At 51.0% G+C, this 23,242-nt stretch overlaps 8 protein-coding genes across 8 annotated transcripts; 4 read left to right on the plus strand and 4 right to left on the minus strand.

The window, feature by feature from the left end:
* Nucleotides 1–675: 675 nt before the first annotated feature.
* A1O5_10008 (uncharacterized protein) lies at nt 676–903 on the plus strand (the record flags this gene model as incomplete). The annotated part of the gene is made up of 1 exon (XM_007750586.1): nt 676–903. The coding sequence occupies one exon, from the start codon at nt 676–678 to the stop codon at nt 901–903; it is 228 nt and encodes a 75-aa protein (XP_007748776.1).
* Nucleotides 904–1,515: 612 nt separating this feature from the next.
* Nucleotides 1,516–3,661, minus strand: A1O5_10009 (uncharacterized protein; the record flags this gene model as incomplete). The annotated part of the gene is made up of 5 exons (XM_007750587.1): nt 1,516–2,254; nt 2,307–2,719; nt 2,770–2,879; nt 2,934–3,038; nt 3,121–3,661. 5 exons carry the CDS (start codon nt 3,659–3,661, stop codon nt 1,516–1,518), a joined length of 1,908 nt encoding a protein of 635 aa, XP_007748777.1.
* A 1,730-nt stretch (nt 3,662–5,391) lies between these two features.
* On the minus strand, nt 5,392–5,685 carry A1O5_10010 (uncharacterized protein; the record flags this gene model as incomplete). Its single annotated transcript, XM_007750588.1, has 1 exon — nt 5,392–5,685. The coding sequence occupies one exon, from the start codon at nt 5,683–5,685 to the stop codon at nt 5,392–5,394; it is 294 nt and encodes a 97-aa protein (XP_007748778.1).
* A 3,546-nt stretch (nt 5,686–9,231) lies between these two features.
* On the plus strand, nt 9,232–9,795 carry A1O5_10011 (uncharacterized protein; the record flags this gene model as incomplete). Its single annotated transcript, XM_007750589.1, has 2 exons — nt 9,232–9,596; nt 9,645–9,795. The coding sequence occupies 2 exons, from the start codon at nt 9,232–9,234 to the stop codon at nt 9,793–9,795; spliced, it is 516 nt and encodes a 171-aa protein (XP_007748779.1).
* A 2,589-nt stretch (nt 9,796–12,384) lies between these two features.
* On the plus strand, nt 12,385–14,974 carry A1O5_10012 (uncharacterized protein; the record flags this gene model as incomplete). Its single annotated transcript, XM_007750590.1, has 3 exons — nt 12,385–12,525; nt 12,647–13,320; nt 13,378–14,974. The coding sequence occupies 3 exons, from the start codon at nt 12,385–12,387 to the stop codon at nt 14,972–14,974; spliced, it is 2,412 nt and encodes an 803-aa protein (XP_007748780.1).
* Nucleotides 14,975–15,198: 224 nt separating this feature from the next.
* Nucleotides 15,199–17,098, minus strand: A1O5_10013 (uncharacterized protein; the record flags this gene model as incomplete). Its single annotated transcript, XM_007750591.1, has 3 exons — nt 15,199–15,876; nt 15,942–16,913; nt 16,964–17,098. The coding sequence occupies 3 exons, from the start codon at nt 17,096–17,098 to the stop codon at nt 15,199–15,201; spliced, it is 1,785 nt and encodes a 594-aa protein (XP_007748781.1).
* Nucleotides 17,099–19,493: 2,395 nt separating this feature from the next.
* On the plus strand, nt 19,494–20,262 carry A1O5_10014 (uncharacterized protein; the record flags this gene model as incomplete). Its single annotated transcript, XM_007750592.1, has 2 exons — nt 19,494–19,529; nt 19,678–20,262. 2 exons carry the CDS (start codon nt 19,494–19,496, stop codon nt 20,260–20,262), a joined length of 621 nt encoding a protein of 206 aa, XP_007748782.1.
* A 416-nt stretch (nt 20,263–20,678) lies between these two features.
* Nucleotides 20,679–22,362, minus strand: A1O5_10015 (uncharacterized protein; the record flags this gene model as incomplete). The annotated part of the gene is made up of 2 exons (XM_007750593.1): nt 20,679–21,671; nt 21,733–22,362. The coding sequence occupies 2 exons, from the start codon at nt 22,360–22,362 to the stop codon at nt 20,679–20,681; spliced, it is 1,623 nt and encodes a 540-aa protein (XP_007748783.1).
* Nucleotides 22,363–23,242: the final 880 nt, after the last annotated feature.

A 23,242-nucleotide genomic window follows, 5' to 3' on the forward strand; every position in this document is an offset into this window, starting at 1 on the left:
TTTGGTGAATTCATAGAGATATACACGACAATCATATAGACTTTCCGGCACTGGCCATTTGTCTTGTACTGAAGATGCCGTCAATAAAGTCCGACATTCACTGTTCACCGTCAATTTTTCTGGGAAGATAATGAAGTTTTCCGGAGATAAGCTCGAGTAAAGACCGTGGCTTCAATGGAAAATTGAATTCTACGATGAATTTGTGTTCTATCATGTCTCCACTGAAAAATAACCCAGTCGCGTGATCGGGGTTTAAGAGTTGTATCCCGAGTGCTTCAAAATATCTACAATGCTGAAAGACTGGCGGAACTTTATGAATCGATATTCGAGCATACTTGGTCAAAGGAGGGATGGGGGATAACGAGCTCATCGGCGAACAGACCTCATATTGGTTGAAGTTGGTTGAGGCTCGTCTCAGGAAGAGACAGCTCTAGAGTCAATGACTACTCCCACTGCCTATATGTAAACGCTCCGAGTTTAAAATTATCGCATTTAAATCAATATACAAGAAAATGACCGTTCGTCATATATGTGAGTGACCTAAAACGCCGCCACGGCGTCGTCTCAGGCGTGACTTGCAGTTGAAGCATCCACGATCACTCTACTAACCAACGATCTCTTCAAGCACTATTCCAAACCAAAGAAGGGACGACGAAGGCTCAAGTCGACAACTTCATGGCCACAGCGAAGGCCATGGTTGGACAGATTCCGGGCTTATTGTCTGTTGACGCGGGCAAGGCAATGGAGATTACCAGGTCATTTAATCGGGGATATGAATGGGGACTCGTCCTGACGTTCGAGAGTCCGGAGGTCATGCCTCTGTATCTTGAACATCCGGCACACAAACCGTTTGTGATCTCCAAATTTCTGATCCTACACTGTGAAATGTGGATGCCCCGCTGATTGAATCATGTATAGATTGTATTCCATGAGTGAGGAAGCTTTCAACACGAACACGATGTTGCTGTTCACATTCGAATCTTAGAGGGAACCGAAGGGAAGTTCTTGAGAGTGATGAACAGACAGCACGGGTAGCTGACAGTGGACCGTGGACTGTAGTGTCCCTGAGGTATTCAAGAACCTTCAAGCAGTTCAAGTATTTATTAGTACTCAAAGCGCTCGAAAGCGCTATCTTGCCCAAGATTTTCTAGACTTAGTAGCAAAAAATTTCTCCAGTTGTACCGACGGCTGCCTCAAGGAGCGCGTAGGGAATATTATTGGGTGCAACGCTCGTGTATCGTTGTGCGGGGGGAGGACTATGACTCGCAGTTGGCAGTCTGATCTGGAGCTTATAACCTCTAACATATATGTGAGAGAAACTTTGAGAGGCTTGCTCTGACACTTTCGCCCATTACGGAAGGCCGCTGAGCTCTTTGGCTGTAGTACTCAGCAATATCTGACGCTGCGTGCTCTGATCACAGATTGCCTACATCTGACCAAGGTGACCGGCTGGATTTCCTGATGATTTGCGAACCCAGCTCGACGCCCACTGAAATTTGCGGTGACCAATGCCCATTAGTGCATATGCGCCATCTGATCATGGTGGTGCTTAGCATGCAGGTCCTCAATGGGGGCATCCACGCGATAGGTCATTGTCTTCTTCATATCGCCCAGGAAGTGACACGCTATGATGGCGACCACACCAAAGGGAGCAGCCATTATGAATATCACACGAAGTGAGTCTGCATAGGCTTGTTGTAGTGCCGCAAGACCTTTGGCAGTGATCTCTGGAGTTACACCAGGAATTCTGGCTAAGGCGCTCTGATCGTTGCCGGCAAGAGCCCCAACAAACGCCTGGATTGAGCTGCTTGCAAGCCCAGCAGTCACTGCAGCCTTGGCGACATAGCTCGGGACCTTCGAGATCAGACCATTAGACAAGGCCGTGCTCATACCGGCAGTGAGAATAAGACCTCCTACTGATCGACTGGAATTCGTCAATGCTGTCGCCGTTGCGATGTGACTGTGTGGCGTTGACAATTGGACTGCAGTCACTATCAAAATCAGTAGAGAACCAAACCCGAAGCCTCCAATTGCTCCGAAGATAAGCTGGTTCGCATTTTGTCCCGGTTGTAAAGTCGCCATGCCGACAGTGCCGGCGGTAAGGAAGACGAATCCCGCAAGCAGAGGTTCTCGGACTATGCGGAATTTGGTGCTGACAAGACCCCAGAATGGGCAGCTCAAAAGAAAGAAGCCGTTAAATGCCATCACACGGACAGCTGTCATGAAAGGGTCTTGAGTGAACAGAAAGTTCGACCTGTCATTGATCAATTAGCAAGATGGGAAGGGGTAGCCAGCGAAACACGTACACGACCCCGTAGAAGACAATAAATCCCATGCCGAGAACACCTTCGATGAATATCAGTGCGTTGCAGATGGCGAAAGTCCTGCCTCGGTCCTTTCCTCCTCGGAACAATTCATGATCGAGTACTCCCGTTGTAGTCCATTTCCATTCGTAGATTCCAAAAAGTACAAGGAAAACAAACCCAACGACGAGGGTTGCTAATGTGCGCGCACTAGCCCACGGGTAGACACCGCCACCGACACTGAGACCGAAGGTGAATAGCGTCAAGCCAATAGTGAGCAAGAAAAACCCGGGGATGTCGAGGTGACCTAGTTTCTGCCAGAATGATAGATGGTCTAGGCGGGTGTGTCTCTTTGGAGGGCGGTAGCCCAAAAGTATGCCGATTGCAGCTGCCGCCCAAAAGGCAAACTCGATCCACTAATAAGGGCGTCAACAATATTCGTATTAAGGAGACGGTGTATCTGTACGTAGTACTGTCGCCAGCCGTTATGGCTGTCTCTCTTGATCAATGCGCCAATGGACAAGGGTCCTACCACGGCCATAAGTGCTGCGATGATCCCCGTGGAGGCTTGAGCCACTATACAAACGTAAGCGGCTGGTTGGAATAAAAAGTGGGAAGGAAGGTCCTTACTGGGTCTCCACTTTCGAGGCAATATCTCGCTGGGAACCACATAGCTGAGTGGTACAGCTGCTAGTCCGACGCCAAGCAGACACTGTGCCCCAATGACTCTGTTTACTGCGGCACCATTAGAACCTGTATTGACTTGACTTGGAATCTGCAGAGCGCTCCATGAAGGCGCCAGTAGGGCTCAACGTACTATTCGTTGCTCCGGGTGCAATGGCTGATCCTACCAATGACAAGAGACAAGAGGCCACCAGGATGGGTTTTCGAGCTTGGAACACGTCCGACGCGGAACAGATGACTGGCCCAAGCACTGCCTGAACCAAGATGAGCGCATTGGGAATCCAAGCTTGCTGGACGGTATCTCCAAGGTCCGCACCGATATAGGGCAGCTGAATGGGGAAGCTTGGATTAGCGGCTGTCACGGCAAGTGACAAAGCAAGGACGGGTTCACTCACAACGGATGGAGGTCCTTGAAAAGCAAGACCTTGGCCAACGAGAAGTAGGTAGATGGAACCAAGCGCAAGGTATGTCCGTGTGTGAAGTTCGGGCTCCTCTTCTTCATTGTCGTAGACGAGATTGTCGAGATTATCCGATTTGTTTGAGTCTTGCGTCTCGAGTCGAACTACATCTTCAGTCGTACCGTGGCTCTTTTCATCCACCTCTTCCACATGCTTTGGTTTTGCGATTTCAGTCTCCTCATCGACTTGTTTTTCAGGCACTTTGTTGGATGTCATTGTGATGGAAGCGCATGCAATGCTTACAGAAAATGCGGTGAGAAATTTGTATAAAGGCCGAATAACAGATACGCGTTCGTTTTATGTTTTGTTTCGGCAAGGGGTAAAATCGGATCAACTGCCGCGGGCCACTTTGCTTCGCATAGGTCAAGAAACACGGAACGAAAAGCGTCCGCAGCACTCGTGTCCGCTGGCAGTGTTTGACGATAACGTTGGAAGCGTCGTAAACTGTATCAAATGAGACCAAGCCCACCATGATTGGTTCAGGCAAAGCCCCGTGGGATGGAAAGTCCACAAACGGGGGAAAGGCGATCACGGGATCTGGAAACAACGATGCAGGCATGATTCTCCAGCTTCCCCTCCTTTCGAGGGATTGGATCTCTCTCGATTCAGGCCCAAGTCTTGGATATATCTTTTGAATACGAGATTCTAGGCCTTTGAGAAAACCCGACCAGCCAGTCAATACCAGCAACTCAATGCCACACATTATACGAAGGCGCTAGGATTTGTATAGTCGGTAATTCCGGAGTATTAACCTCAAATGTAAGCCCCGGGAAATTCGGAACAGCTTCTCAGAACTAAAATTATTGGGCAAGCTAGCGAAGCAGCTCATCAAACATGCAAACGAAGGTTAAATGGGCGTGCATGTGTGGCCCAGAATGCGACAAGGCTCGGGGAGCTCAGGGGCTCTGAATGCTGATTGGCTGGAGCTAGGGGTTTGACCCACTGCCAGTTGATGGCAGGTGAATACATTCTGGTTGAAATTTACCACGACGCTGTAAGTGAGCTCGATCTAGTATTAGCAGATGTTAGCCCGAACACTACAGCCCTTCCCTAGCGATTGCGTAGACGCCAAGTCTATCGTGGTGCATCGCCTTTGAAGCCTTGTCCGCCGCTAAAATGTTCATGGCTTTCCATTAGGACATCCACGGCTCAACAGCAGTGGAGACATAAGTCTATTAGCCTACTCCGCAATCTCTCCTCCGGATTTATGCCACCATTGGCATCTGCAGAGTAGCGGGTGTAAGCCGTGTTTTGGCCCCCGAGCTCCACTGCACCAGGACGAGCGAACTTGAGCTCCTCCACAACGCCGCTGGCGGGCTAGATCGCTCCAGTTGTTCTGCTTTGCAATCACTAGATCGGAATATGATATAATTCCATGCCTGTAAGGATTTCGTGGTCTAGATCGTCGGAGTCAAAGCATCTGGGGTACTTTCTGGGGATATCGCGGCGAGCTCGGGAGTGCTGTTGTGATGAGAGCTTCTTGCCGGTATCTAGACGGGCTCGTCGGCACCAGATTAGCATAAACGTAAGTAATGAGACTCCGATGAAGGGTGAGATGCCATAGAGTTCTTGAAAGATGAAGCGGAAGGAGCGCGTTCGGTCCCAGCAGCATCTGGCAGGATAGCTAAAGATGGTTTTGATTCCGGAAAGTCAGAGTAACAAGGGGGTAGAAGGGAAGCAAGCGTTCAGTTACAGGAGCCTCCTGACTCGTTTACACACACTATTTCTTCATCACCAACATGTCTCAAGATCGGCCACGGTCTCTCATCAAAGAGTTAAGTAATATACGTCGTTGATCAAGGCCTTTCCTCCCAGCTTGAGAGACCACACCCAAGCACCGAAAAAATACCAACCGACCACCGCACCTGAAGCAACCAACACAATCTCACTCCAGAGGAGTTGGAAATCGGTCTGCGTCCGGAGGACTCCTGCTGCTTGTTGCCTCTCTACGGCTTATTAGTACCTGAATCACAATCAAGAACTTTGTGCGTACTCTCCCATGCCCTCGGCCGCCTCTTCCTCTGCTCTTGCAGCCCGACAGCTGGGGCGGCTTGTTTGACAGGCTGCTGGGTGGCCTCCTGGGTGATGTGGGGCACGGGTTGATAAGCCTTAGCAGAGATAGTTTGAGAGATGGCAGGGACTAGTGCACCTATCAACTCTTCGAAGTTGGGGTTTCGCTGTGCTGCAGCAGTTTGCCCTTTGTCGCTCTGGATCACGTCAATGTTGAACAATTGAAGCATATCGTGCAACATACCCCTCTCTGGCCTCACAAATCTCTCTTCCTACTCTTTGGGTTGGCAAATTGCTGGGAGTGGGTAGCTTGGTTGGGTTGGAGAGTCTGGGTGGGCGCAGTTTGAGTCGGTCCTTGGGCGGTTTGAGTAGCCTCGGTAGAGACTTGGGCCACAGCAGGCTCTAGAGCAGACATCATCCGTTCCTTAGTAGCGTTTTGATCAGTTTGAACAGTCTGGGCGTAAGCACCTTAAAGCAGCTTGGAAGGGCCTGAGCGGAACCACCTCGGAGCAGCCTGTGCTTGGGCGAGAGTCAGGTTTGCCCTTCGGAATTTTCATTGCTCAGTAGAGTCTTGAATGATGAGGAATCAGTCCGCCATGCCAATACTAAAGTCGAGATTGAAGTTCTGGAGAAGTCGGATCTACTTTTCATGCAAGTATTAAGTTTTACCGCGTTGAGTACCTCGTAGATTTCCTCAATATATTAGATTCTTAAAGAATTTCCTTTGTGCAAGTCGGTCGGTACTGGTCAGGTGAGTCTTGTTTTCTCTTGATGGGTCTGTGGCGGAGGGTTCAACTCTTACTCAAAACTGTTCAATTCTCGTCTTCGAAAGCCCACTATGACTGGGAGAAATGCCTTTGCCTTCGCTATCCCTCTTGACGGATTCTACACGCGCCCAAGGCTTCCACAGGCGTTGTAGGTCCAAGGCTGGACACATAAAATTGTGGCTTAGTTCTTTGCCGGTTACTTGCCGCAAATAACTCATGCTTTTCTGAAGCCTGGGTGAGTCAGATGCATAGAACTTGAAGTGGCCTCCCTTACGCACGTATAGAGTCTGAATGCACTGTATGTGAGCTTCATTTTCATTGAGTCGTAGCTTCATACTCATTAGAAAGATAGTAAAACAAGTGGTTAGGATAGCCGTTACTTACTGAGATGCAATGTGCAAGATTGAGCACAAGCAATGAGGCAGCTATGGCTGTAATGAGCTCCAACGGTGGACGCTTGCCAAGGGCTTGGGATGTAAGCTTCAGTTGGCAGGAATCGATAAGTTTCTCAAAATCACGATCAGCAGAGATCGTATGAGCAATAACAGTAGCACTGTACTTACCATCGTTCGTTGCGAACAACTTCTCTGAAACCTCTGGGACCTAGTGATGAGAGTCCAATAAGACACATCGGAAAAGGCACCCCGCTTGGTGCTGTCCTTGCATCGAAGGCTGCCCGGTGTACAAAAGGCATGGATGGATGGAAGCGTTGGAAATAGAGGTCCAGGCTCATATCCAACATCTCAACCGAAGCAAAATGGGTTTCGTATGTCGTCGGCGCCCAACTCCGAGGAATGTTGCTCTGATCGACTGGTATGCCGTAAAGAGACTCCTCTTTGCCAAAGATTTTATGGCTGTCTTGCGAGAGCCTCTCCCTGCAGCTAGCATCCATGTTCCACCTTGAGCTTGCTAGGTTACTATGCTGAGGACTCTGCCTTGGAGATTCTGTGCCACCATGACACAAGATGTTGTCAGCTGGATGTTGGAGAGCGGTCTGCTAAAGTCTTCGTATTAGTCGAATGGGTCGAACTAATTTTGTTAACCATGCCTTCTGAACGCGACTAAAGTCTGTCTGCAGATAGACCAATGTTAGGCAATTGATCCTTACGCGACGTATGGTCTTCAATTGGAGTAGGGAGGAATGTGGTGGGGCTATCCAAATTAATCCGGTAGGTCGATGATAGTAGACTCAAGCCAGAGCAGGTCGGGGAAATTGTAAGTCTGTGTGAAATCAATATCTTCCGTATCAAATCCGATCAGTTCCGCGCCCGCCAAGCCGCCGATGTCCATCTCCTCCGGATAAGGCGAGGTAGGTATCGTGAAATCCTGATGGCCGATAGAAGGATTTATAGTTTTGGCTTGTGGAGGGATGGAATTGTGCTCGCGTGGCAGACGTACCGTCCGCGAGGTTTCGTTGTTCTGCTCCGGTTTACCATGGCGAATGCCAGATAACTGAAATGGTCCAATTATATCATCGTCAAGTGCCAATGCTCCAGCAGTAGGAATGAAGTGGTCATTTTCTTTGAATTGAACGTTCGACACATCACCGCTCGCATGGACGGCTGGTTCTTGGCTTTTTCGACTATCTGTTCGAAGAACAGGGGGCCAGGATTGGGGATTTCCAGGCCAGTGAAATATCACCTGGTCTGTTCTCGAGCCTTGCTCTCGGTCGCATCGAAGGAATTTGAGTTGCTATTGTTGATTGTGGACCGCAATTTGTCGAGGGGACGATGCCGACACATTAGACCGTGGCTGTTGTCGCTTCTGTTGGCCCTTCTAATATGAAATTCATCTCACTGACTTCTGAAGACAGATGTTGGGTTTGAGTTGGAGTATGGGCCCGACCAGGTGGCTCTGAGACGTGAGGGTGTTCCTGAATATTTGAGGAAGCACCACGGGGTCGATCAGAATATCCTCTGGACCATCGTCGACGGTTGGATGATGATTTCGGGTACGCCTGGCCAGCACATCACTGTCATGCAACAATCAGCATTTGAGCCTTAGCTCGTCTATCTCAGAACAAGCGCAACGCATAGCTTCGAGCATATCTTCGCCCACGGAATGCGCACTTGAATGGCTGTTCTCCAGTGTCTATATGAGACTGCTCAGCTAGGAAGCCGCTCGATGATATTCCTAGGATATCTAAGCTTACGCCATCTTTGATGACGCCGCAAGTGCCCCAACTTTGAGAAAGTTGCTTCACAATAAGCGCATCTCTTCCACGTGGGTGGTTTGTAATTGTCTGTCATTTTCAGTGGTCTTGTCCAGCGGGCTGTTGACAACGCTCCTTTGGCTGGTCCACAACATGCCGAAAGTGTCCCAACCACTGTGTGCAGATCAATTGGAGCCATCTTTTTGCTCAGTGACGTGTATATCAGCAGCAGTCCTCCAAGAAGCCCAAGCTAAGCACTCATGCCGTGGGAAAGCAAACACCGGACCCAGGACCCTGAGAAGTATGAGCCCTTGATGTTGAATAACAGCACAATGACGAGTATTACCTAATACAAGCCACCGACTATCATGTGGGGAACTTCACTTTAGTATGCTAGATCAGGTATAGCTGATCAAGTGGGTTCTCCCAGGTCAACAATAGCCGAGTTACCTGTAACGAGCACCATGCCCGGCACATGTGTGGGGTACCCCGACCTTGATCAGTCGGGCCGGAGAAGGTGGTGAAGTAGTTGCTTTTTGTAAGGAGCTCACAGGGGCTTTATTGCATAGCAATAGCGTTGAAAAGATGTGTCGTTGCTTGCGGCCCAAAGCTCCGATCCAGAAACACCATCGACACACACAAAATAGATCACAATATTGGCCAACACGATTACCAACAGGCTTGTGTACTCTTTCAATCCAGTGGTTGCCATTCTCGCCCTGCCTTTGGCCCTGGTAGCCCTCGAGCTGCTGTGGATCACCTATACCAGGAATTTCCATCCCCTTGCAGATGTTCTGGGACCATGGCTTGCCTCTGTGAGTCGCATATGGGTAAAGCGCCTGCTCAAAGTTGGGGACATGTTTGAAGTGCAGCACAAACTCCATCGCAGATACGGACCCCTCATTCGGATCGCTCCCAACAAAGTTTCCTGTTCCGGTCCGGAGACAATCAAACTTCTGTACAGGACTGCAGCACCGCTGACGAAGACCGACTTCTACCCTGTCTGGGGGAACCCACGCATGTCGAAATATCGAGACAACTTCTCTCAAGTCGATGAGAGGCTTCATTCGGAGAGACGAAGGATTGTCAATCATGTGTGCAGCTTGTCCAACGTCCTCCAGTCCGAAGCTTCCATTGACAGAGTCATAACGGTCATGGTGGAAAAGCTCAGTCAGATGGCTCGAAGTGGTCGTGACTGTGACTTAGGAGCCTCGATTCAGTGGTAAGTCACACGCCAAAATCCTGGGAGTTTTCGGCTAATTCCTCACAGGTATACCTTTGATGTTATCGGAGAACTATTCAGCGTCCAGCGAGATAAGGGTGAAAAGATGGATTTCTCCATCAGAGAAGTGGAAAAGGAAGCATACATCGTAGTAGGAGTATTCTTACTTGCTTGGTTTCGAACTAGACTGGGGCGTTGAATCGCCTTTCCCCTAGGCTGGCTGACTCCGCTACCACGGCGATTACCATCCGTTCCATTTTTTATTACATTGTTAAAAATCCGAAAGTATATCAACGACTCCGCGCAGAGATTGACAAGGCCAATACCGAAGGAGAGCTGTCCTTCCCTGTTAAGTATGCGCAAGCGCTGAAATTGCCCTACTTGTGCGCTTGCATTTCGATAGAAATATCTTCGGTGAGGACGTCAGCCAGTTCCGACCGGAACGTTGGCTTGATCCAGCTGCTGCTGCCAACATGGATAGATATATGCTCCAGTTTGTTTACGGCACTAGAACATGTATAGGGGAGAATTTGAGAATCGCCCGTCCACGACGTAGTGATGAAGAACTAATTTGCCTACTTAGATCTCTTTGGCAGAAATGCACAAGCTTGTTCCTACAATTCTTCCCACGCCGGATGTCGAATGGAGGGATGAGGGTTCTACAAAGAATCACTAGTTCGTCAAGCAAACCGGCATCAATGTGATGCCATATTGAGTGGCAAAGAATGTTAAGGAGCACTCAGCAAAATTCTTACTGCAGAACGCTCTGCAACCTCAAGGTGTTGAGGGGGCCCATTAGGGGCATTCAAGGATTGCTTCTTGCCACAGGTATTAGGCAGGGTGTGAAAGAGACGAATATTTATAAAAGACCCTCAAATATCTCGCAGTAGGAAGAAGACCTATTTCATAGATAGAGGGGACGGGACGGGATAAACGAACGGTGGGAGAGAAAGTCGAAAGAGACGACCACCCCGATCGGAAAGGCCCAAAATAGGGAATCTACCCGCCCGCCAGCACAGTATCCCCGTATAGCGTAGGAGTAGAAGTTATTATTGAGCAGAGAAGAGGCCGGCCGTGGCTGGGCAGTGTGGAAGCGAGGGATGAGTGAAAGATGAGAACGTGAGGTGAAGGTGAGTAGGAGGGGATCGCTGTTTAAAAAGCGGCGCAGGTCGGGTGAGTGCCGAAGTGCGCTCGGTGTCGATCTACCATGTGTTGATCTGACGCGTCTTCGGATTCGATTCTAGTGATCATTGATTATCTGCTATGAATTCTACATGATGATCTTCTTTATGGTAATGCCAGCTTTTAATAGGTGGTTTTGGTAATTTAGCAGTTTGTCTTTGTGTACGAGACTACGTCGGAATGGAATATTGTGCTTCGTTTGGGAAAAACTGCGTCAGGCAAAGCTCTTCTGTGCTCGCTGAAACAAGATATATTCACTGGATCGGGGACAACGAAACCCCTTTCCAAACCCAGGGTTAGGACAACACAGCAACTGCTGCTTGGTTGCTCTCGGAGGGTTTGGCGATCAAAACAAAGTGGCTCGCGGTCGAGAATGTGGTGCACTTATGGATGAAGGCTGTTCAAAAGGCCGCTGTCTGTGCAGCTTGGGATCCAAGGCGCCATGGGCTAGAGTCCGAGTACATAGAACGCTGGTGGCACGTCATTCCCGCTGCAATGCGAGTTAGTAGTCTATCATGAATCCACTGCCGACTTGGTATGTGATTGTCAGGTCTGCAGTGCAAAAATGGGCTGTCTGCAGCTGCCGAACCGGTTCTGCTTGCACCTGCATCCGCGAAGCCTCAAGCAGTATTATTAGGCTAGTGAGGCTCACCAGGCTGCTGTGGGTATCCACAACCCAGCTTCTCTTGTCGTTTACGCGTTGCGGCTGATTTTGTGGATTCAACGAAAGACTCTTATGCTGTTGTCCGAGGGTACCAACAGCAGATCTGGCGGTTCCTCTATTGCGTAGATTGTTACAGACCGCCTTCTCGAAATGTGCCACAAAATGCGATGAGGCATGATGCCCGAAAAAGCCTAATGGTGGCTTCAGGCGCACGGGGAGGAAATGGATATTAAGTGGGCGAGGCAGGGAAGAGGAGCCGTTTTTGGCAGGTGATGTTGGCTCGGCAGGCCAAGTCACCAAAACGGTTGCCAATACAGGTAGGAGCTGTAACTATTGGCTCCACTCCGACAGCCTAGACCGCCCCCTAAAGTTTGCTCTGACTTGCTTGATACACGGTATCGTGCATCCAACTTGACGCTGTTCAGACTCTTGTGGACACGCTGTTGCAGGGAGCTGAGATTAATAAAAGCCATGCTCTTTCGTTCAGCCAGCCTTTCGTACTCCCGACTGGCCATCATAGCCAAGTGGCCCAGGACGCTGAGAACACCTTCCCCATCAACAAGCGTGTATACTCCAACAATGTTGAAGCGACCCGGGCAGGAGACAATGATTCGATCACATCACCCGGGTTTCATGCTTTGTGGCAGCAGTTGTGCGCCACAGCTGCTCCAATATGAGCAACAAAATTCATTGTCGCTTAGCTGGTTGGCAGAGGACATCTGCACGAAAATGGGTTCGCGAAAACTAGCAAAGGTTCACCACGTTGTCTTTGCCTAGTCGACCTGTCAGCCTGGCCTGAGGTATTGCGTCTGTCTAGAATCTAGGCCTCAGTCTAGACACGGAACATGGCGTCTATGGAATATTTATTAGTACAGCGTGTCCGCATAGGCAAGTGAGTAGGCCTTATGTTCTCGACAAAGCTGAATATTCTTCACCGGTACCATGGATTTTAAATCGCAAGCGGGAGCAATGAGCTTCCTTGAACCTCAGAAGGCACGAGACGAGCCAATGATCATATGTATTCACGAAACGGACTCGATATCGAGCGCGGACACTTCTAAGACGAATACAAAGGAATTTCAGGTATGTCGACCTGGACGAATCAACCACGACTGAACATATGAAACTTATGAGGTTCTAGCACGCGAACCTAGCCTGCTCTACTATCTCCTGTCGATCTCCAAACAACCGTCTTCCACAAAAGTCCCTCGAACATGATGTCTATCAACCGCCCACTGCAAAAGTGTGGAGCAAGCTCGCCGAGAGTGTCAGACTAGCATACACACGCGCCAAAGTTTCATTGCAATACCGCGACCAGGATCAGAAGCCGATCTCGGTTGCAGGGAAATTCAATCATTGTTACGTCTACCCACTGGACAACCAAAGTGGAAAGAATGAGCGCATACTGCTGGGACGGTGGGCTCCGAAGCTTGAAGTCCGGGATGGTCGTGGCACCAGGCAGACCGTCATTCAAGCAGCGTCACACAACTATGCTGGCTTCTACAATCTTACCAAAGACGCAGAAGCTTTGCAGCACTTAGCTCTTGAGAAGTTGCCTGTTGCCGACTCAATTGTTGTACGGTCTCTGGAATCGGCTATGCGCGATGGTTTCGCTCAATTCTTCTCTGCCGACTTTTGCTACACAACCGGCACAGGATATGGTTCCAATGTATTGGCCTTCTCGGCAATCCTGAATGAGGACTGGCTCGTCATGTTCGATGACAAGTGCCATAACTCAATGCACGTTGCTGCATATCTCAGTCACGCCGGGCTCGTCAAGAAATTTCCGCATGGCAATTTTGAGAGCATGGAGGCCACCCTGTCCGAGTACAAAGACAGATACGCGAACATCCTTGTCGCAATTGAGGGATTCTACAGGTTAGTCATTTTATCCGCGTCATTGGATCGTCCTCTAACCGGGAATCGGAAAAACAGTATGGACGGCACCGTCCCTGCGCTTGACACGATCGCTCGTCTCAAACAGAAGTACAAGTTCACTTTGCTCGCCGACGAAGCTCACTCATTGATGTGTCTGGGCCGCAACGGCCGAGGATGCATTGAAGCTTGGAATGAACAGCACCCTGACCAACCCGTCCGGTCCGACCTCTTCGACCTCCGAACTGGAACATTATCCAAATCGGTGGGGGCGATTGGTGGCATTGTGAGTGGGAAACCTCGATTCGCATCTGCGGTTTTGAAGCGCCGTGACGAAATGCTTGCCTGTGGAGTCGATCCTGTTCCGACCTCTTCCATAGTCCAAACTCTGAATGTCCTGGGTCAGCCAACGCTGTTGCGACGCCATCTTGGGAGATTGACCGCAGCGGCTACGTTCGTCCGCGAAGAGTTGCACCGAGCAGGAGTCCATGTTTATGGTAACGCGATATCGCCCATTCTACCGGTGTACGCCGGCCGGCCTAGCATGGCTGCGAAGATGTCGTATGCACTCCGAAAGGCTGGACTGCTCGCAACGCCGGTGTCTACCCCAGCAGTCCCCTTTTGGGAGTCCCGTGTACGGATTTGTCTTTCAGCAGATCACGACAATGACGCTGTGAACGGACTTATCTTGGCAGTCGTCAAGGCCACTCAAAACATCGGGCTGATTGGGAATACCAAGTTCGAACCAAAGTTGTTTAACTATCCTGATGAGCTGGCCACAGAGCAGGAGAGAACCGAAGCTGTGCAAACGGCTGACCGTATTCGTCAACTGATGCACCAAGACATAACTGCGAGCACAGGCACAACTTACGACAATGCCATCCTAGCTGCCGGCCACGCAGCGCGCAACAGATACGGCCTTGGCTCCGGCGGCGCTCGCTGGATCACCGGCACTTCAGAACTGCACGTCCAAGTTGAGAAGCTCGCGGCAAGGCTGACAGGAACTCCAGAGGCACTGACCTACCCGGATTCATTCATTGGCCTTATGTCAACAGTGGCGGCCCTGAGCCGTCCCGTGACGGGTTTCAAAAACCATGTCTTCTTCGTCCCTGAATCAGCGCCTCAGGCCGTCTGGGACGGATTCCGCGTCGCGTCCAAGAAGGGGGCTCCCAAAATCCAGCAGTACAGCAATGCCGACTCGTCCTTACTCGACCACGTGCGCTCATGTGATCAAGCGACGTACATCACCACCTTCGTCGATACTGCAATTGAGCGGCGGCGCGACGGGATGAATGGTCAGCGCGGTCTGCTGGAGACGATCCAGCGGGCTCGCGGCGTGTCCGGCATGACGATCCTCATGCACGACAGCGCCGGGGCCGGGAGTCTGTGGCGGAAGGACGGACAATCTCCTGTCTCAGCGCCATCGACATCCACATCGAGTTCGACTTCTGAGTTCCGTGACCACCAACTCCTGATCTACGGCTCCTTCTATACCGCATTTGGCCTGCCGGGAGCCTACCTCGCGGGCTCCCCCGTCCTGCTAAAAGAGCTGAGATACACGAGCCGCGGGTACATGTTCACGACGTCGCAGCAGCCGTTCATCATGGGCATGGTCGCTGCGGAGTTGCAAAGGGTGATGGGGATTGAGTGTTCATGAGGCACAGAGAGTGACCGAGTGAGTGAGTTTTACTTGTATCAGCTGAATGAGTGCGGGATATGGGAGGAATGAAAACGTGTATGGACTGAAAAGGCGGGTTGGGGCGTTTCTGTTTAGGGGAGAGTCGGACTTTTGGCCAAGAGAAGGGGTTGATCGGGTTTGTATGAACTGTATACAACTATCCAGCTATCAATCAGGCACACATCACATATGCCAATGTATAATCACGACGGCAAAATGGCTCCCCACGGACTGCTGGGCGTAAAATTTCCCTCGACCATGCAAGTGCGCGGGAGGTTCGTGGGCATTTTATTCCGCCAGGCCCAGCTCTCCGGAGGCCCCGTAGAGTGGTATGCAGGACCGACGGAGTGCGATCCAGTCACAACGTCCTTGCCGAACATGACGCGCTCGAACACGCGGTAGACGGCCTCAGGCGCGTACGCGCTGACCGAGTGGCCAGCGTCCAGGATGCGCGAGAACGAGAGCGGGCCGTACTGTTTGACGAGGCCCTGCCTGGTGCCGCGCGAGATGCCTTTAATCGGCTCGTAGCCCGCGGCCGCGAAGCCCTTCTGGCCCGCCCACTTGGCCGCTTTGGCTGTGGCTTCGCCACCCGTCCAGGGGCAGCGGTAGTCCCTGTCGCCAAAAACGAAGGCGAGCTTGACACCGGTGCCCAGGAGGTATTCGATGTTCGGCATCCCAGCCTGTCGGAACGAGTCGCCCGTGCCAAGGAACTGGTACGGCGTGGGCAGGCCATAGAGGCCCGTGATCAGCTCTGAGTCGTACGTGAAGTTCAACGGCACGCCCAGGGAAGACTGCACTTCCGGCAGGTTCAAGTAGTTCGTCACGGCGAGGTCGTAGGGACATGGATCCGGGTTGAGGATTGCCACATCGAAGTCGCTTCGCTAGATTTCTTTGTTAGCTTCTCCTTCTTTCCTCTCTGAACGACGGGGAATCTTATATAGCTTACATTGTTCAGTAGGTCAAATGCGCTCATAATACCGAAGCAGACTTCTGAAGCCCCTATGCAGGCTTCGTTGACGGTTTGGTTGTTTCCGTTGAATCCAGGATCGCCAATTTGGCCGAGTGAGCGACAGGTTTTGACGAGGTCCATGCAGCCCTCGGGTTTTGTTATGTTATACATTGCCTCCTTGTAGACAGCTTCGGGAATGAAATGGATGTCGTAGGTATTGTTGTAGGCAAATTGAGGATAGCCTTCTATGGAATATTCGAAATCGATGCAAGCATTGGTCAGTCCCAGAGTGTCGAGTGTCAACTTCTTTGGCTTCAAAGGATGTTTGGCAGGAAGATCCTTGAGACTTTTGCTGAAGACAGCTGCCGTCTCCGGCCCCCAGAATCCTCCGTATGAGTTGGCCCAGATGCTGAGCTTGTTGGACGAGGTCGAATATTCTGGAAAGGAAGAAAGCCAGTGCTCGGCGGCATGCCACAGAGCCCTCGCGCTCGACACGGTTGTATTGGTGCTATGCAAAGGATCTTGACTGGAAAAAGTGCCGACTTGGAAGGTTGTATTTGTCTCTGGCAAAGCTGAAGGATTGAAATTCTCGGGAGTGATTATCTGCGTTTCAAGGTTGAAAGTCCCATTGACAAGCTCGTCGTATGAGAAACCGGTCTGAACAGGTTGATCCAAGTAAAGCATGTTGACGTAGTTGTTGAATGACCAAGGGTTGATCGTTGTGTCGTTGCCCACGACATTGACATAACACGGACCACTTTCGCTTGCCAAAGCTGTATACATTGAGCTTTCACCAGGCCCTCCAGCAAGATAGACGGCAAGCGGAGCGGCGGAGGCATTATGTCGTGCTTCGAAATAGATGAAATAGGTGTTTATGTCGAAGCCGCCGACATCTGGCAGGAGGGATGCAGGAAGATGGACGTAACCACTATAGGATTTGACTCCGCTTGTGGTCTCGCAGACGTCGGTCTGTCGTTTCGTCAGTGGTTATATTGTTCGACTGTACGCATGATGCTCACCTCTTTATAAGAGATCTTCACTTGAGAATTGACCTTTGAAGTAACAACATTAAGGCCACTGGGAACTCGGGGGAATTGCGCCAGAGCGACAGAAAGTAGCGCAAACAGCAAAAGAACAACATTTGATTGCTTCATCTTCACCCGCGTCAAAGAGATACGATCGTGAATGGCCTGGTTTCATACGAGCAATAGCTACTGGAAGATCCATGATTTATATTTGTTTTCTTCCTCAAAGCCTTTGGCGCCTGATGCTGCTTGCTAATGAGCCAATTCGCAGATCTAATGGCTATGCTTTCGTGAATGTAAAGCCAGAAGGGTAGATGCGGAATTCAAGGGGCTGAAGACGGCATTGCCGTGGTTTGCATGGCACTGCAATGCCGCTCCGCCTCGTATCATGGCGGCGGACGAGGTTCGGGAAGAGCTTCTTTTACCGACCAGGTTGGTCCATACGAAAGCATGGTGCGATTGGAGTCTGCTGAAGCTCTTTTGGACCCCGGCCATAGGATGTGAAACGTGTTGATCGACAGGCACCCAAGACAAGCTTCGCTTCAAAGTGGTTAGTGAGTACGAGGGGAACAAGTGGGAGTTAGTGTAAACGAGATGGCGACAGGATGCACTATCGATCCCGCCAATAAACGACAATTCAGTACCCGAATTCAGGCCTCCCAAGCTTAAGGTGTATAAAATAACGTACAGGGGTTTATCGACGCTATTAACCGCAGCAGGAATGGTGGACTAGGCTGTGAGAAGACGTGGGGACTGCTGCGACAGGCATGTATACGGAGAAAGACAGCCTAGTGAGCCCATGACCAGACTGAAATCGACAAATCTCGTGGCAGTCTGGGGGGATCATTCAAGAGACTGCTCCAAGTCGTCCACATGCCTTGCCAAATATTTGATTCCCTCTCTTGAACCGTAGGGCGGTCGCTTGTAGAAGACAAGGCCTGGTCTCGTGAAATGGAAAGCTTGAACGTACTCAAGTTAGTACGAGCCAGCATCTTTATCCAACTCATCAGGCCCCCTGTGATTTCTTCCGAGTGTGTTGGCCTGTCCAAATGGAACACGTAGCGCCACTAGACTAGTGACAAGATAAGAGAGTGGAAAGGTCGCGTCTGACAATGAGAGGATAATTTGCGTTGTGAAAGGGACGAAGATGTACTGAGAATGGTGCTTGCGGTGGTTTGACCTGCTCCATTCCGGTTTTCTACATAGACCATGAGAGGTAGCTTGTTGGCCAAATCCGTGTCAGCTTGATATGCTATATGGCCGAGTGGGTGAGCCGTGTGTTGGCTCAACCTACAGCAGTGAGTGTTGTCCAGCCACCAATTCATGCTCGAAAAAGCCTTCTGCCTTGATCAGAAAGTGTCACATCATTCACTTCTTTCGGATAGAACCCACTGCAGCCCCAAATATCAAGCACAATACTGTCAAGCCTGTCATGGATTTAGCAGTATGATGGTATTTTGGTTGTGATTTCGCTTGTCCAAGGCCCAGTGACCACTTTTCCATCAACCATGGTACAGGTTCTTTTCTTCAGGGTGCACAGCGCGTGCTGAATGTTTGAAGGGGTAGAGTCACATGTGACCATATCAATTACTGCTACATCTTATTCACCGGAAAAAGATGGAAGGGTGTTTTGCAGGAGCACGCCCGCAGCAATCACGTTCGCCAAGCCACATACCTGTGAAACAAGCTGGGCCGCATTCCTCGTTTATTAGTATATAATTTATAGGCCAGAAAATCTGTGCAACATTTCCCCGTCTGAAAGAAGTGCAACGGCGATAATGAGACCTCGTGATAGCAACACTTTGAGTAGGGGATCTGTTCAGTTCTGATCGGGTTTGGTGGGTGGGGCCTTTCTCCCGATATGTGCTCGCTGTTGCCCAAGGTAGCAGGATGGTCTCGCCATATCACAAAAACAATTAGATCCTCAGTCGCTGTTGTAAGATTGCTCGATAACCCCCCTCGCCGGGAGGAGGTCAGGAGCCGCAACACCCGTTGAGGTCTAGTTGTAGGGAGAAAGGTAAGCTAAGAGCCGCCCGGTCTGAACTTTTTTGCTCATCTGAGAAACTCACCGTTCGATCCCTAGCGGTGCCAGGGCAGCTTTCTTATTTCTCCAATGTCAGAATTTAATGAATGTGTGGTAGATGAGAAGTGAAGATGGTGAGTGAAGCGGCTGTTGCTTTTGATGACCCTCCCGGCTAATATTCGGAGCAAACGGTGGGGCTTGGCGAATCCCCGCCATCGTCATCCGCTCATCGCTCCTTCGCTGCAACCTGCAAAAGGCTCCAAACATTGTAGGATAACAATTTGATTCCAGACGACCTACATCTAAGATTGCCTGCCGCTGTATATATCTGCAAGTATCACCATCTTCAAAACAAGCCCTTGAACATTTCTTCACTTGCGCCATCACGATATAACCAACTACTCACCTTCCGGCGAAACGCCTTAACTGCTAGCCGCTGTATCCGCGCGGGAACTGTTGTCGTGTGTCGGCGTTTGGGATTCCCTCACGCTTTCAATCAAGATGTCTGGCCTCGAGAAGGCTCTCTTCAACCTCAAGGTGCGTTCTCAGCATTAGCACATCTGCGATCCGGCTGCGGGCTGCGGGCTGCGTGGTCACCGTCCGACAAGCAATTGTGGCCGGGTGCCCTTCAATCACCACCACTACTCTCTTCCAGCGCAGTTGATTCTGACTATTCTGCTTTCAGTTCACGTCGAAACAGCTCAACAGGCAAGCTGCCAAAGCCGACCGAGACTCTCGTGCTGAACAGGCCAAACTCAAGAAAGCCTTGGCTCAAACTCCGCCTCAACCCCAGATCGCCCGTCTCTACGCCACGAACTCGGTCCGCAATTCTCAACAAAGAATCCAGCTTCTTACCTTGGCGGCGCGAATCGATGCTGTCGCTGCCCGCGTTCAAACTGCCATAACCATGCGCACCGTGACTGCGTCAATGGCGCAAACGGTTAAGGGAATGGATGCCGCATTAAAGAACATGGACCTGGAAAAGATAGGAGCTGTGATGGAGAAATTTGAAGCACAATTTGAAGATCTAGACGTTGTCTCTGGCTATTACGAGGGTGTGGCAGGTGGCGTCGAGAGCCAACAGGTTGGAGTTGAAGGCCAGAGTGAGGTGGAGGCCTTGATGAGCCGCGTCGCCGATGAAGCGGGAATTGAATTGTCCCAGGAAATGCAGCAGAATGTTCCGGAGCACGAGCTACCGGCAAACGAATCGGCAGAGAGGGCGAAACTTGAGGAAGGCTTGGGAGACAGGTTGAGAGCCCTCAGAAACTGAGCGGCCATTGGCGGGGTTTTCCCTGGGGCTTGGTCGTTGCAGAATCGAATTTATGCTGGGTAGATTGCTTCAAGCGAGAAAACAATCCGGAAATGGGATGCGGCGTTTGCGGATTCTATATGGCTTTCTCAATCAACATGATCAGTTCAGCACCCGGAGACCTCGGTGAGACGGGTGTGCCGGTTGTTTCCATAACCTCATCGATACATGAAACGTATTCTTAGACCAACCACAAGAACCGACGAATGTGGGTAGGGCGAATCACGCACCGCAACATGTTGATGCCTTGCCTAGGGCTAAGAGATCTCTATCACACGCCGGCGACATAGGCAGGGAAGCGTGGACGACTGCGTCAGTGTGTGCTCAAAAGCATGTTAAACTTAAACAACGGTGTAGTATCTATAGAATCAAACTTGCTAGGTACCTCCTTGCTTTCCTTCCAATTTCTCTTTCTCCACGGCCCTCAATCTCTCCTGCCGCCGCGCCTCAGCGACCCGATTGTCCTCGATGATCTGCGCCTTTGCTCCAGCCCAGGGTTTGCGCCCATGGCCCATATCGAACAGGCGCCAGATGGCGGGCGAGAACAGGCCGTTTTTACACAGTCTGTAGAACGCGGGGTCGGCCCACCAGAAGCGCCACGCGCGCCAGCTAAAGGGGGAGGAAAAGTGTGCAAATATGCCCGTGCCGGCCGTGCGGTCCAGCCAGCGCATGTGGTCCGGCGCGGATAGGAAGACGGCGACGAAATAGGCCATGGAGTTGTATCTCTTGGCGAGGCTCTGGCGCCAGGCCAGGTGCGAGCGGTGCCATTGGCGCATCTGGCTGAGCGGCGGGAGGTGCGATCGGCCCTGCCAGATTTGCGATATGGCCATGGCCACCAGCTCGAATTGCACGAAGCCCGGGAACGGGAAGGCGCCCTGGCCCAGGAATGCCAGCGAGTTGCGAACGTCCGGGTTGGAGTGGAGCGGGAAGATGTTGCGGAAGAGAAGAGGCGGTTCATCGGCTACTGGGTAGGGGTTGTATTCCTTCGGTGCACAGGTCACGGCCGACTCGTAACCGGTTGTGTAGATTATGGTGTTGATGTCGTCGAGCACTCGGCCGTCGATCAACTTGACGGTGTTTGGTCCGATGATCTCTTGAACACCCCACACGGGTTCCGCAAACCCGTTCTTGAGATGAGGATAGATGGCGTCGGCTATCAGAGGCGGCGTTGTGGCTACCGACGGTGCTGGTGTAAGGCCCCATTCATCGGGCTGGTGCGGGAAGGACTTCTTCGACATCCTCGCGAATATCTTGTCAAGAAACGATCCCCAGAGATTCGGAAACCATTTTTCCATGAAAAGTTGTATGAACATGAACGACACGCTTTGCGCCTGGTCGTAAGCTTTGCCGTCCGCAGCATAGCGAGAAACCTATTAATAAAGCACTTAGTAGTGTGAAGAATCTCAGCTGAGGGAATGAATGTTAGCGTACCAGTAGCAGTCCATTCCTGTGCGCAATGTAGACCTTTTTGGCGTACGGAGCCAGTTCAACAACCAAGTCCTGTGCAGTCGCGCGAAATCCTACCAGGAGAACGTTCTGCCCTTGGAACCGAGACGGATTGGGGAAATTGAGTGCATGCAGGACGTCTCCCTCGAACTTCGCGATGTCCTTCAATTTGGGTGACCGGGGAATGACGAAAGTGCCGGGTGAAATCATCAGCTTGTCGAAAAAGCCGGTGCTCATGGATCCATCCTGCACGTATTCCACGGCCCATTTGTCTTGGACTCGCGAAAACGTCTTGACTTCTGCATTGAGACGGATATGCGGGCGCAGTCCAAAGTTGTCACAGTAACTCTCCATATACTGCCAGATCTGCCTGGCCGTCGGGAAATCGTCTATTGCGTCCGAGAATGGATAGTCTGAGATGGCGCTGCGGAATCGACTGCTGTTGAAAACAGTCCTCTCCGTGACCGAGAGAGTAGAGTCATACGACTGCTTCCAGAGCCCTCCCACCCAGCTTCGCTTCTCGAACCCGGAGACGTCAAATCCATCCTCCTTGAGGATCTTCAACGCTATGAGCCCTAGAGGGCCCATTCCAACAACGGCGACTGAAACGGCCATGGTTTCCAACCCGCCCAAGAGTGGTATCAATAAAACGATCACTCCAAAGCGGCTTCCCAACCTTGTTGTCTACCGGTGTGGTGGTCATTTGAGATTGCGTAGGCAGCGACGATTCCCTTATATCCATTTGCACGTTCGCATAAGCCCGGCGCATTCCACTCCGTTGCCCTTGCCTGAAACATCATGTGCTTTTGTGAGGGGAACAATTGAGTAGGAACAGTCGGTGAACCTCCAATGTAAGGATGGAAGGCACACTGACGTAAACTCTTTTGAGTTTGATACCATGGTCAGAACGAAAGCCGAAGACCCCACCTGATTGGAGCTTTTACAGGTACTTTTGAGCTTAGGGTTCGAGCAATATTTTCAAGATATACAATACCAAGAGCTGTTCACCAGTCTCTCCATTTGTGGAAGAGCCGGGTTGGGGCTAGACACAGTCAGCGATCGCTACCATGCCATCGTGCGGAGGCTGGGCGCCTTATGGTTGGGCTCATTGTTGAAAGACCCCTGTGCATTTAGGCCTGCTTTGAGGCAAACCTTTTCAGACGTAATTGCAATAAGGCGCAACCAGATCTTGAATCCAGAGGCTGACACGCGTGGTCGCTTTGGCTGGCTTTCATGGCGAGGATGATACGCGGCAAAGACGTATGCTGACGCCGCCAACACACCCTCATAGTATCCGCTCAGCCGATGGAGGTGTCTCCCAAGTCATGGAGCACGCCCACATTGGTCGCTCTGGCGCTGACAGGTACATGGGGGTGGAGCAGTTCTGGGTGAAACATGAATCTGAATTGAGAAAAAGAAAAAGTGGTCCTGGGTACATAGTAAGACATGTTCCTGTTGCTTTATCATCTGGCTCGGTCTCCTAGATGGCCAATAT

This window comes from Cladophialophora psammophila, assembly GCF_000585535.1.
Source record: "Cladophialophora psammophila CBS 110553 chromosome Unknown aczJe-supercont1.18, whole genome shotgun sequence".
Classification (NCBI taxonomy): Eukaryota; Fungi; Ascomycota; class Eurotiomycetes; order Chaetothyriales; family Herpotrichiellaceae; genus Cladophialophora; species Cladophialophora psammophila.